We start from the raw sequence: 13,109 nt of genomic DNA on the forward strand, positions 1-13,109 counted from the left end.
ACGGACCTACCGGCCACCACCGTCAAAGACCGGGCGGGTTTTCTTCTTTTTCCCGCCGCGTTCGGACTTTGGGAGAGGGGCCTAGTTTGATTTTCGGTGTCTTCCGACAGAAGAAGAGGCTCAGAACTCGAAAGTGAGAAGAATGTCGATTGGTTGACCAGACGTTACGTACTGTTACCGTCACCGCCGCTGCTGTAATTTTTGCTGGCAAGAAACAGGAGATTACCCTCTCCACTGAAACTCTCGTTCAGAAAAATTTTCAAGCAAATCCATGAAGATAATATATATTTTTTTTATAGAATCACGCAGTAATTCATGGAGAAATTTTGTTTTAACGACGACTCTGGGTCTGAAATTCTTCACTTGGTTTCACCAGTCTCCTTGGGAAAAATCCAAGTAAAAAATTATTCAAACTTGATAAGTTTTTATTGCAAAGTGCAAACAATGAGTTCTCTTTGTACTATGAAAAATTTCCTTAATTTTTTACTTTAAACATCATATATAAAACAAAAAATCATGTTTTTTACTCTGCTCCTCTGCTTTCGAGCTTGTTCCAAGCCTGCAGATATTATTTCAACCCCAACAATCATGAACTGTTCTTCATAAATAAATATCGCAGTTTTAGTACAGAGAAAATTGTACGTGGCCTACTCAAACTCCTTAAATTTAATATATTGAGTAGCGTTTTGATTTTCAAGGACTGGTTGCGTATGAGAAAGAAAGGGTAGACTTCATGGAAGACTTGTTCTTTCAGACCCGAATATTTAGTCTCTAGAGATGTAACGTGTTTGGTAGTTGAGGAAGATTGAATTCAGCCATGCACGTAATCACAGAAACTTCTTCCGAAGCTCTAGTTTTTCTTTGCGAGAAAGAGTCAAAGACCGGGGAGCCTGGATACTTGAACGCGGCGAGGCTCCGTTTTTCAATGTTTTAGACTTGCTTTTTGGCCGTTTACCACAGCTTTCGTGGTTGCTTTTTCAATCTGATCGGCTCTGGTTCTTGATTTCCTTTCCTGTGTGGGCTTCAAACACCAAGCTGAGAGGTGGGTGATGACTGATGAGAGTTTTTTGCCTAATTTTATCAAGACGGAAAGGAAACCGTGTCGATTTCGTCATGCACACAAACACAAGTAAAGAAAAAACTGTGGAAACGAAAGGTTTATGTCAAAATTGTTACGGGCTTCAAATCTTCAGAGCTTTCACTATGAACACGTTTGGGTTTGGCTCAGAAAATTTCAGGAGTTCTATAAATTACACCGCACGGAAGTTTTTTATAACACAAGTCACCCTTTTCCTAATTTAACGATTAGATTTGAAGTTAATGACTTAAACCCTTAAAAAGATATTCTCCTGTAGTAGCAGTAATCAGATAGACACAGAAATACTTCCACCAGTTCTAGAACTGTCGAGGACTCTTTTTCAGTAACTCCATCCAGTCCGTAAAAAGCTCAGACAGTAGATGCTGTTCAGTTTGCAGCTAAAAGTCACAAGTTTGATGAAGCTTAGACTTCGAAAACATGGAGATAGGCAACCCCAGAAAAATCCAGACGGAAAATTCAAAAGTAAACCAATTAATCACCAACTTTAAGCCTTCACTATAATGAAGAAGTTTAGGTACACAAATTTGTAAATGGGTGATGGTACAATTTTGCAAGCTGCCCTTCTATCTCAAGTGATTCGAGATGCAAAAACTTACAAAGTAGACAGCCTTCATCCAATCATGATACTAATACCATGTGTAGCAAGGTTGCACAGCTGGTGAGAACCATGAAGTAGGGCATGAAACCTCCTCTTCCTACTACACCCTGTGATATAACTCCGGCAACAGATGAAGGATTAGTTAAGGCATGAAAAACAACTAGGTAGCAAATCAAGGGAATATAAGAAAGAGAAAAAAAATGGTGGAATTTGAAGGTGAAACCATCCAAAGGCTACGGAATAGGATCGGGAGTAAACGACTGAATGTAAACTTTCTGTTTAAGTGAAAAATGAAGCTTCTGTGTTATGATATTCTACAAACAATTAATCTATGTATCGGAAATCACGATATCTGATTTCCTAGAAATAGGTTTTAAAACTTTAGAATGACAATAAAAGTTAGAAAAGAAACAACAGCAATGGCAAAATGTATATAAATATATAGGCGAACAAAAACGGTGACAGCAAAAGAAATTCTGACCTTCAAAGACAATAGGGATGATGATGCAGAAGACGCATGCCTGAGACCAGTAAAACCAATGTCATAGGCTATGCTCCCATCAGCCTTGAACAATCCAAAGTTCCTCTCTGAGGTCGGACCTGGCTTCTGATACTCATTGAACAAAGCAAACACATAAGCTTTTACAACCCTTTTTGGTCTCATCGGGGTTCCTTTCTTTTTGGCTAGCCGTTTTCTTAGATTATAATTATAAGTTCTAGCATTCTGCACAGTGGCCCCTGCTTCGTTTTCATCCCCTCTCGAAGCCCAACCTGTTTCTGAGACTATAACCTCCATTTTCCCAAAGTCGGCCGCTTCCAAAGCAGCATAGGCCGCATCTATTGTGGCATCGAACATGTTATCATAATGTAGGTTAGACTTTGCATCCTGAATGCCCGGATTAGACTGGAAAAGCGCATAGTTAAGATCAATATGCTCAGGGTCATTCTTGTAAGCCAGAAATGGGTATGCATTAAAATAGAAGGGAGACCCTATTTGTGAGAAGAACTGCAGAAGAGGCTTCATATATTGCATCAAATCTTCCTTGAAAATACATGCCGAGGGAGGGAAAGAATTTGCGAACACAGCCTGCGAATGTGGACTGTTGATTTCTATGTCATCATTCAACTTGAGTTCCTCAAGAGCACTGTAAACATTTTTCAATGCACCCAACAGAGCTTCCTGCAGTTCCGGATCTTGACCACCCAAGATCTCATTCCCAACGGCTATTGCTCGAATGTGGGTCTTAGGCAGAAAGGCCTGAACATTTTCCTTAATCCACTCCATGGCACGATTTTCATTCACACTCATATCTTTCAGAAGTTCATTTGGTATTCCAATAGTCAATTCCAGTCCAGATCCTTTGAAAGCCTGCAGAACACTGTGATCAGCATCATATATTCGTACATTCTTTATCTTTGCTGCTTTAAGTAGGGTTACTACACTTTCTGGGTCAGGTATATTATCAGCAAGTCGGCCATAGTTTATCCCGTACGTTCCAGTAAATGCTTGAACTGCCATAAGATCTGCAAATGAATATACAAGCCAGCAATTTAGCTACTGCTTGTTACATGTATAAATGCAAAGGACAAGAACTTTTGTACAAGGAAATCAGTGAAGATTATGGAAGACCCAGTCTAAAGAGCTATAAGACTGAAGTTTAGGGAAATTCTATGCAACAACCACAGTATATTGCCATCAAGATCCAACTTGTAATGTTTTGGGACTTCAATTTAAGATAACATAACTAGGTAGTTTTTTTGGTTGAAACACTTCTTCAAGAACTATATGCAACAACCACAGTATACTGCCATCAAGATCCGAATTGTAATGGTTTGGGACTTCCATTTAAGATAACATCACTAGGTTGCACTTCTTCAAGAAATACTATGCAAAGCTTTTGTCTTAATAAAAATCAGTATCATTTCGGAAAAAAAAAATACTATGCAACAACCACAGTAGACAATAGAAAATTTATGGTTTAGAAAAGCAGTAGCAAGGACCAGGACTCCAACTGCTGAAGTCAAACTGAGCACAGGTTAGGACATTTCAACCATATATGCCGTGCATAGCCCATAAACTTGATGGCTCATGAGGTCAAGAAAATTCATAACTCTCCTTTGCAGATGGTTACATGGAAATTGTATCATATTACAATCTTTTAGGACATATCTGCAAGAGAATCTTTTCCATGGAAAATAGAGAGATAAATGTAGCTGACTTAGTTATTTAAATATGTGAGATTTAATTTGTTTCAAAAAAATTCTGTGTTCTTCTTTCTGTCTCCTTGCTTTCTCCACCTGATGTTCTCCTAATTTGTGGAATTACATCTGCTGTATCTTCTCTTTTTTCAATAGAATTTCCTCAAACTTCAAAAAACAAAAAAAAAGGGAAATAGAAAGGGTGTTGTATGGCCCTTGTACTCTATATCACTTGGTTCTTCACTTCTTTTCAACTTGAACTGTCTAATTACTTCAAGGATTTGTAGCATGCGAACCAAGTACTGCAATTTTCTTGGTACTCACAAGAGGCATGTAGCCAAGGCGCATACGATTGGTTTGTACCATCCACAAAATCCGGATTCATTTCAGAAATTCAGTCTCCTAGAAGCCTAAAAGTCATTTTACGCTAAGAAAGTTTAAGATGAAGTTGATAGCAAGCTCTTCAAACACATCAACCCCAGTTGTAGTCATGTATAATTTAATTATCGATAATAACTTTAATTAAATGATGGTTCTGCAAGCAGATATACTTATATAATTGATTATAATGGAGTTATACACCAATATAACTACACAAATAGCACTTGAGTGAAAAACCATGCAATAAGTAAAAAAATGGCCTATTGCCTCATGTAGTTTAAAGAGGAGTCAAGAATCCTACCAGAGGAGATCAAAGCGCATAACCTACAAAATATGTGAATGAATCTATTGGAGCTGAGCAATCTAATAGCAAGATTGGATAATAGAACTTCCAACTTCTCCATTAAACTTTGTCAAGGAAAAATTGCATGATAAATATTCCCCTCAGAAATAGCTAATGCTGCTTAGCATCATATTCTAAAACTGAAATATCCCGAGTTTAGAATTACCTAAAACTAGTTTCTCCTTTGCTAAAAAGAAGCAGGTTGCTACCTAACTTAATCACAGAAAGCCATAAAAAGCTCCTAACTATGACGATGGAAGGGAATGGTCCTGCCAGAGCTCAATCCTATAACCGAAGCATCGATTACAAGCAAGACTAACGTTTATCATGTTCTTTCTTTCTCCGGCCGCGACAAAGATTGAACAAGCAGACAAAAGAGAAGAAATTGTGAGGATGAAACATCAAGCTAACTTTAGTCACACAACTCGTAGAATTCGATCAGTCCACCAACAGAAATTGCGTCATCTATAGACAGCCAGAACTAGTCACCAAAAGTCTGACATCCTACCAGGAAAACAAACACAAACAAGGTTCCGATCAAACACCGGATTCCCAAGTAACAAGCACCATTTCAGAACAGATTCAGACTCTAAATGCAGCAAAAAAGAGCAGCCACGACGTAACAGACAGCAAGAACAGTCGCTACAAGACTAGGACATACCACTGAACAAGAACGTATTGAAAAGCAAAAAGGCAAGGGAGAGATGCGACATTCCCATCGATGAGCCACGACTTCTACAGCAACGGAGACGCTTGGAAATGGAAAGGGAGGATTCCATTTGTAGGAACAGAGATCTGGCGACGCCGTGGAATAACAGATTGTGGAAACCTTCCTCCCCTGGCATGCCATAGACAGATTCCAAACACCCAAATAGAGAAATAAGTGAGGGAGGGAGAGAGTTTTCGCACGAGATGGATATGGAATCTATTCCCTCAGTCGTGGGAAAGTAAGGTGTTTAAGCTTTTTCTTGCCCATTTCCGGAGAAGATCATAGTCCTCCTCCTCCTCCTCCTCTGTACTCTATACCTTCCGTGCGACCACCGCCGATGGCAAGATCTCTTCGCCAACGACGCAGCCTATACCACAACCGCAATCCCAATCGTCACCGCCACCGGTACCACCACCCGCGTGGCTGTGGGCCCAAAGATGCTTTAGGGTTGTGCGGGGTTTATAGAGGAGGTTCTTCAGTTGGGATGATTCCTTCGCCTTTCTTTATTCGTCTTCACAGTTCAAAATCTCCGTCTCTTTCCGGTCTGGCTTTAAGGAGAGCTGTGACGACTACAGTCGGCGCTTACTTGTACACCGTCTAGTTGACCAAAATATACAATGCAGTCAATACTGGTATGTAGCTGCAGAAGACGAGTTTTACTGAATAAGATACCCAAAAAACAGAAAAGCTCCAGACTCGACAGAAACGCCAACGCTAAAGCCAACCTTGACCAGCAGCTTTGCATTTTACCCTGGCCTATGTTATGTTATGCCGTAGAGGACCATATTAGATTCGTCGAAACAAAATTAATATCTGCTACCTATGAAAATCGCTGCTACGCAGAATGAGTATTGTGTTTCAGCGTATCTGAACCCAATAACATGGAGATCTGATGAATTTTTTGGGTCTAAATCCAGTGGGAGATACTCACTTTTACACTCTACTTGACGCCGTTCAGTCTCTCCACTGACAATAGCTGCAGTTCAGAGGTGGGATTCGATCCAATGGGAATAGAATCAAATCCCTTTCGGGTTTTCTGAGTTCCCCATGAGTGCAAAACAAAGTTTCTTGGATGTTTAACTCTGGAGTCTGGAATTTCTTATTTCTCTATACTTTTTTCGAGAATAAGATCCACTGGACGATTTGTTAATGCTTTGCATAGCTGATACTTTTGAGATTGATTCGCAGGTTCAATTACTAATCCTATGACCAATGTTCATCTGTGGGCTGCCTTTAAACTAATCAGGATAAGAGAAGAATATCTTTTGCTTATTAATTAATAATCACTCGGCCGTGTGAAACCAGGGCTCCACACGGCTTTTAGATTGATAAGAGAGAAGAAGATGGTTACGTTATTGAATTAACGACGAACGAACAGGAGAAAAAGATAAAAGTGGGATTACTGTCAATGCTGAAATGCCGTGGAATCGAGTTGGTACCATTTTCGGTCTTAGCAGTGAAAGTTCCAAAGCTTGTGGCTTTGTGGGAATTAGACGTGGAAAAGATTGATTATGCTTAACATAAAAGTATCTTTGGTACAAAAGAAAAAGCAGCCAGCAGCTTTGGAAAAAATGAGAAGATATGCTAAAAAAAACCATTTGAAAATTATTATCAGAGAGAGGATTCGGATTTCTGAGCTGGGTCTCCGCACGAGACGAATCAAAGCAATTCATTCAAGTTTGCTCGTATCCTGACCCGTGTCTTAGATAGGATGGGACTTCCGAGAGCGGCAAGGTTGAGATAAAAGTAAAAGGACATGGAACATTACATGCAGGTGAGGGAATTTTAAGGCCCTGGAAATGGCCTTTGGGGAGATACCAAAGAAGCATGAAGAACAAAATAGGATTTTTAAGACTTACCTAAATCTTGATTCTCTTTAAAGTTATCAACAATCAATTCCTTAAATATGAGGAAGAGTGATAGTGCCTTGGCGATAATGATGTCGAACAAGATCGAAGTCAAGTTCAATGTGCTTCCTGCACTAATGGAAGATTTTCGTTTTGTGAAATGTAAATGGTACTCTTACTATCAAAATAAATGGGGGTAGGATGTGATTTCAACTTTATTTATCAAAATAACGGAATCCAAACTTAGGCCACCATGTTAGAATGGTCAAATCTCCACCTCAGTACAATCTTTTTAGGGTGGCACCATGTAAGCCTCCCTCCTTAAAAACCAAAAAAAACGAAGACCTACATTTCCTTCTCGACCCTGTATTTTTCAATTCGGAAGCTCCTCCATTTTACCTTTTCTTTCATCCTTTTAGCCCTCTATTTTTTAGGCGATAATGAAAGAGATTAAATTTCTGAATGAATGTTGAGAGGAAGGAGAAAATTACTTCCCCATTCTCGGGACGAAGTTCAGGAGAGTGCTTTCCCTTCCCTCTTCTGTGGCGAAGACAGGGAGGGAAGGGAAATGACTTCTCCCTCTCTTCTCTGGACACAGGCACCCTCATAGTTTTTATTATACTGTTTCTTCTAACTCTTTATAGATAGAGGTCGAGGGACTTGAATCCTCTTCTTGTGTTCCAATTGATTTGAAATGCAGCAAATTGACTCTTCTTCATGAGAAAAAGGAAGAAATGTTGTATGAGGACAGGCCGTAATGCAAAATTTAATTATGGGCATTATGAAAGCCTCTCCTGTAATTAAAGTATAAAGTAGAAAGTGCCTATCCTTTCTGGTCAGGGCACTTCAAGCTACAGATTTCCTAGGTAAGGGTGCTGTAACCTGTAAGGTTTATATGCCAGGGTAGCAGATGCCCAAAGTAGCATATCTTCCAAGCAAGAATAAATGGGGCCCTATCCAATTAGAGGTTGTTTTACTCTTTATGACACAATAGGTATTCAACAATTGATATGAGCAGCCTTTAAGAAAGAACCATCCTCTTAGACTTCCTTTGCCTTTTCTACCAGCATTCCTTTGTCTGCTTTTCCTCCAATCTCTCAAATGTTTCTCTCTCTCAATTTCTTCCCCTTAATGGCTTTTTTGCTTTTGACCTTTTTCTTGGCATTATCATCAAAGCACCTCAAATTTCCCTTTGCAGCTGGCTTCTCTAAAATCGGGTATAAAAGAAGTTAAACAGTTCCGGCAACTGATTTGTCAGTTCACATACCAGGGGTTTGGTGATTTTTTCCCTAGGGCAATATCAAGTTGTGGCTTTTGATCTCTTGAAATTTCAATTCCTTTTGTATAATATCATGCTATGGATAAATTTTGGATTTGTAAATATTTTTATGGTATGCATTCAAGACTTGATACTAGTCAGAAAAGCCTTGCTTCACTTTGAACATTGAACAAGTTAGGTATGGACCATAAAACTATAGCGTTTTCTTGTTTTTAATGAAAATTAAGATCAGTACAAAACTATAGATTTTTCTTATTTTTCATGAAAATTAAGATCAGTACATTATTTTAAACTATGGACCTATTAAAATGAAACACTGTTACAAATGCATACAGATGGCTTTCTGTTCTTGCCTTAACATTACAGATCATAATGTTTAGACTATACCTTGGGAGGCAATTCTAGAGAAGGTGGTTCAAGTTCAAAGTTTTCACTAACTTCGTGTGGTGAAGGATCTCTCTGCTCATTATGTGATTATGCAGGTAGTGTGCAAAGAAAATTTATTGGGATGATCAATAAAAGTGTGTGTTTTCCCATCCCAAATTTATTGGGATGATCAACTGATTTGTCTCAAAACGAAATTTTAAATTCTTTTGGACACTGGTATACAATATTTGATGATTGTTTCCTGTTTTCAGCTTCCAAGGGTGCATCTTGACTGTTCAGATTCTCAGAAGAAAGCAAGAGAACAATCATTGGATGCTTCCAGCAGCCAAACTAGTCAAATAATCTCTCTCAAGTCAAGGGTTTTGACCGGTGCAGTTGTGATTTCAAGCATTAGCACACTTCTGTATCTGAAGCAGTCTTAAGTAGAGTATTCAGTTGCATCGGCTGCCCAGGGAAACCCTATAAAGAAATTATTCTTCCTTTTAAATAGCTTTGTAAATAATTAACAAAAAAAAAGGAACAAGGTGATGATTGATGGGGTGCTTTTGTAGTGAATAAACTCTAACTGTTTTCTCTAATTTTCAAATGCTTTCTTTGTTAGACTCTCAATTTTTTCCAATGTATCTATTCCAATCATGGAGACTTAAATTTTTCAGGAATGAATTGATAGACATACTAATGTATTCCATTGACTTCTATTGTTTGCATTCAGAAATAACTTTTATGTTTGCGTTCTATTGACACATATGTAAACCCCAACATGCATGATGCCCTTTCTTTGATTATCTGCCATATTTCAATTGCACTTGTAGAAGTATGTGTTTAGGACAGCCTTTGTGCACAGAGGAGCACCAAAGGCTCCAATAAGCTGGGATACTCGGTTCTGCCATATAATGAGTTTCCTCACGTAATTTGTTTGTGTGTGTCCTATATTTTTTATTTGTATTGCTTGCACAGAAGACCTGTAAGTATGATTCAGATGGTTAATTTTACAGTGGATGTATAAACAACTGGTGGGACACTTTCAAGGAAGTTCTTGTTAAGGTTGACTGCTTGGTGGATCTTATTATAGTGATTAGTGGATGAATTTATTCATTAGACTGCAAATTTCATTGTGACGGTTCTCGACAACAAAAGCAGCAGTACATGTCATTGAAAGGTCATAATGCTGTGATCTTGCAGTATGCAACTTCCAAGTCACCAATAGGATGTAGGTAACTAAGGGCATAATGCTGTTGTCAATGCAAATGGCGGTTTAAGCCACAAAACATGAATACCCATGTCTATATTAATTTGGACATAATATGTATTTTCAGATATTTTGCCAATAAAAAAGAAATTTCTTCATATTCATTGAATCTATTTTTAGGTAAAAAACATCATGAAGTAACTCTACTAGGATTTGAACCCAGAATCTCTGGCTAAGCCAGTGTCTTATGCATTAGACTATAGAACCTTTGCATGTAACATACAAATTATGTGGACAAAAAAAATAGTAACAGTTAAGGCTGATTGATGGCATTCCTTTAGATAATACATTGATCAAGTTCTAAGACTTAAAATTTCTGCATGAACAATATAATCATGTTTGCAGTATGAGGTGACTAATACTCAAAGACGTTTCACTCGACAAAAATGAAACCATGAAGCCTTAAACAGCCAAAAGCATGACATTAGATCATTGGGTAGGAAAGAAACCATTTATTAATAGCAAAATCATAACTCCAATTCATTCAAATATCACTTTGAATTAAAGAGTGAGGCCTGTGCAGCAACATTAAGTCTATACCTTATCCCATCCACAGGACATTTAAATCTTTTTTCTTGCATCCTACCACTTTTGTGTTAATTATACAACAATTAAAAAATTATGTGGGGAATCATAAGTTTGATCAAACGAAACCCACTTTTGTGATAATTGAAACCATCAATTTGGGAGAAAAAAAACTAAGTATAGCTTGGACAAACCATCCTATGCTTTGTGGGTTCTGCTGCTTTGCTGAAAATCATTTACTTAACAGCTATCTCAAGGGGGCAAATATTGTTTCTAAACAAGAGGTGGAGAGGACTGCATGACGCACGAGTCCCTCCAGCCTCATGTTTTGAATCTAGCACTCGTGTCTTCAAGACATGAGATATTTTGCCTTCAAGACATACAAAGACAAAAAAGAAGAGAGATTTAGGAGGGAAAAATAAGCTCTAACCTGTCAAACATACTCTGCAATATACACCAATTTAGCATCCATTCGAGACACAAACGAGTCGTGACTGAAAATAAGTAAGGAGATAATGGAGAGACCAGAAATTGGTCGCCCATCCAAACGAGCTGCTCTTTAGGACTTTCTCGCCACAACATCACTGTCTCCCACAAAAACCTGTCACAGGAGTGGAGTTTGGGTTAAATTTTTAAACCTTCGACAGGTTTTTTAAAGGACAATTACAAATCAAGTTTTAAGGTGGGAATGAATTATCAAAAGCTCAAACAAAATCTCCTGTGGCTACCCTACTCACCAGTAGTGACAATTGGCTTCCAACTGCTGCACTGTGCACGTGTTTTTACCAATGCCAAAATATCATCCTCTTATTCGACGAAATTCCTAGAAAGAAAAAGAAAACTTGCTAACAAAGTTCCATTGTGTCAGGCAAGGCAAAGATTAGTGGGTAAAAGAGCCATGGAAGATTGGGGTAGTTCATAAAAACCCAGAACAATGCCACTACAATCACTCCACATCTCTTTGAATTTTCAATTTCTCTTCATTGTAAATGTTTGTGCACATGAATCCCCTCATGTTCACCAATCCGCTTTAAAGCTCTAAAACAAACAAAAACCAACTTCTTCCTAGCAGAAGAGAGAGCTATCAGGAGCTTATAATCAAGAGGTTCACATCTAATCAATCAATTTGTTTTTCTGATTTGCTAAAGAATGGCAGAAAGGCCGTCACTGCTTGCAGGAACCCCATTTATTATAGAATAGAAATGAAAAGTAATCACATCAATATTTCACCAAATCGTTGCAAGAGAGTCTGCATAAAAAACCAGTCCCAAACATTTGCAGTTTGAGGCATTAGCGATCAACAGTAAAACATCTCATAAATGAAAGTGAATGTAGGAGTCTCTAAAATGATTCTTTTCCTGATTTTCGAAGTGTAAGGACACAACATTTCATGTGATTCTTTCTAGTACTAACTGGGTATCATGTCAAAGGCATTACAAACCTCTAACTCCATTTCAATCATCACATCTCGGTCTCAATATATTACCAGCTCCCCACACTTGCAATCCAGCCCCCACGGCTCATTTCATGGTTTCATCTATTGCCCGTTCCCTTGTTTTTTTCTGTATTATTCCGAGCCTCAAAGTACTTCTGAGTTGTTTAACAAAAATGAAATCTTTTCCCTCGTTGAAGCACCAGCCGTCCCTCTTAGTTGCAATTATTTTCTCATCTGTACCCACTGACGGAAGCCTGTAAGTAAAAAGGGCTGAGTACCCATCTACCCTTCTTCTTTGTTATGTTTTTTAAATGGCTATCATTTTTGCTTCTTGGGATTTGCCAGAAATTCCTGCTAACCTGAGTAGCAAAGGTGTTTAGAAGTGAAAGGCAATTGGGCGCAAAAGTCTCCATAACACCCCCCTCCCCCAACACACACACAGACCAAAGAAGAGTTGTAGAGGGTTTTTTTCTCTTTCAAAGAAGAGGAAAAAGTAGAGAGGGAAGGGGGAAGCCTTTTCTCCCTTTTCAATGTACGAACAGGCTGATCCGCAGAAGAGGGGGAGAAGACTTTTCCCCTCATCTTTGTCTTCGTCCATGAGGGTGGAAAGCTGAGAGGGAAGGGAAAGCCCTCTCCCAAAAATTTGTCCAGAGAAAGGGGAAACGATTTTCCCCTTCCTCTCTGCATTCGTCCAGGGGAGGGAAAGCCTTCCCTCCCTCTCGGTTCCCTCCCTCTCGGAATCGCCTAGAAAAAAAAAAAAGGTAAGGACGAAAAAAACATAATGGAGGACTTTTTTTACCAAGAGAGTTCGCCGGAAGGAGCAGTGGCCGTCGGGAGGAGCTTTGGTCGAAATGGACACGAAAGAAAGAACAAGTAGAAGGAGAACGAGAACTGAGGAAAGTTTGTAATTTTGATAATTATAAATTTAAAAATTATGTATTTAATTAGTTAAAAAAATAGTTATTATGACAAAATTTCCGAAATTAAATGATAGCCGCTGAAATGACATGTAACGCTTAAGACAGATTTTCCAGTCTTGCTGACTTGGCAAATCCTAG

General features: G+C 38.6%; 1 protein-coding gene and 1 long non-coding RNA gene across 3 annotated transcripts; both read right to left on the minus strand.

The window, feature by feature from the left end:
* Positions 1–1,414: 1,414 nt before the first annotated feature.
* Positions 1,415–5,853, minus strand: LOC137949755 (glucan endo-1,3-beta-glucosidase 14-like). Of its 2 annotated transcripts, none has more exons than XM_068795933.1 (3): positions 5,282–5,853; positions 2,179–3,221; positions 1,415–1,804 (listed from the first exon to the last, which is right to left on the minus strand). In XM_068795933.1, the coding sequence occupies exons 1-3, from the start codon at positions 5,463–5,465 to the stop codon at positions 1,718–1,720; spliced, it is 1,314 nt and encodes a 437-aa protein (XP_068652034.1). In that variant the 5' UTR covers positions 5,466–5,853; the 3' UTR covers positions 1,415–1,717. The 2 variants fall into 2 exon arrangements, with proteins under 2 accessions (XP_068652034.1, XP_068652035.1); XM_068795934.1 differs by lacking the exon at positions 5,282–5,853 and adding an exon at positions 4,787–4,840.
* A 5,167-nt stretch (positions 5,854–11,020) lies between these two features.
* Positions 11,021–12,925, minus strand: LOC137950900 (uncharacterized). The gene is made up of 3 exons (XR_011112019.1): positions 12,851–12,925; positions 11,354–11,439; positions 11,021–11,217 (listed from the first exon to the last, which is right to left on the minus strand). It is a non-coding gene; the product is annotated as an uncharacterized lncRNA (long non-coding RNA).
* Positions 12,926–13,109: the final 184 nt, after the last annotated feature.

Source organism: Aristolochia californica, unplaced genomic scaffold, assembly GCF_029961685.1.
Source record: "Aristolochia californica isolate CCGP_79_NKW_82.1479 unplaced genomic scaffold, dmAriCali1.0.hap1 SCAF_14, whole genome shotgun sequence".
In the NCBI taxonomy this organism is placed as follows: Eukaryota; Viridiplantae; Streptophyta; class Magnoliopsida; order Piperales; family Aristolochiaceae; genus Aristolochia; species Aristolochia californica.

What these genes read in the sequence shown, in the direction of transcription:
- LOC137949755 (XM_068795933.1), bottom strand. Translation starts at nt 5,465, where the DNA reads ATGCCAGGGGAGGAAGGTTTCCACAATCTGTTATTCCACGGCGTCGCC. An exon ending in CAATACGTTCTTGTTCAGTG is followed by an intron (nt 3,222 to 5,281) that starts GTATGTCCTAGT and finishes ATTCATTTGCAG; the next exon opens with ATCTTATGGCAGTTCAAGCA. An exon ending in CATCCCTATTGTCTTTGAAG is followed by an intron (nt 1,805 to 2,178) that starts GTCAGAATTTCT and finishes GTTATATCACAG; the next exon opens with GGTGTAGTAGGAAGAGGAGG.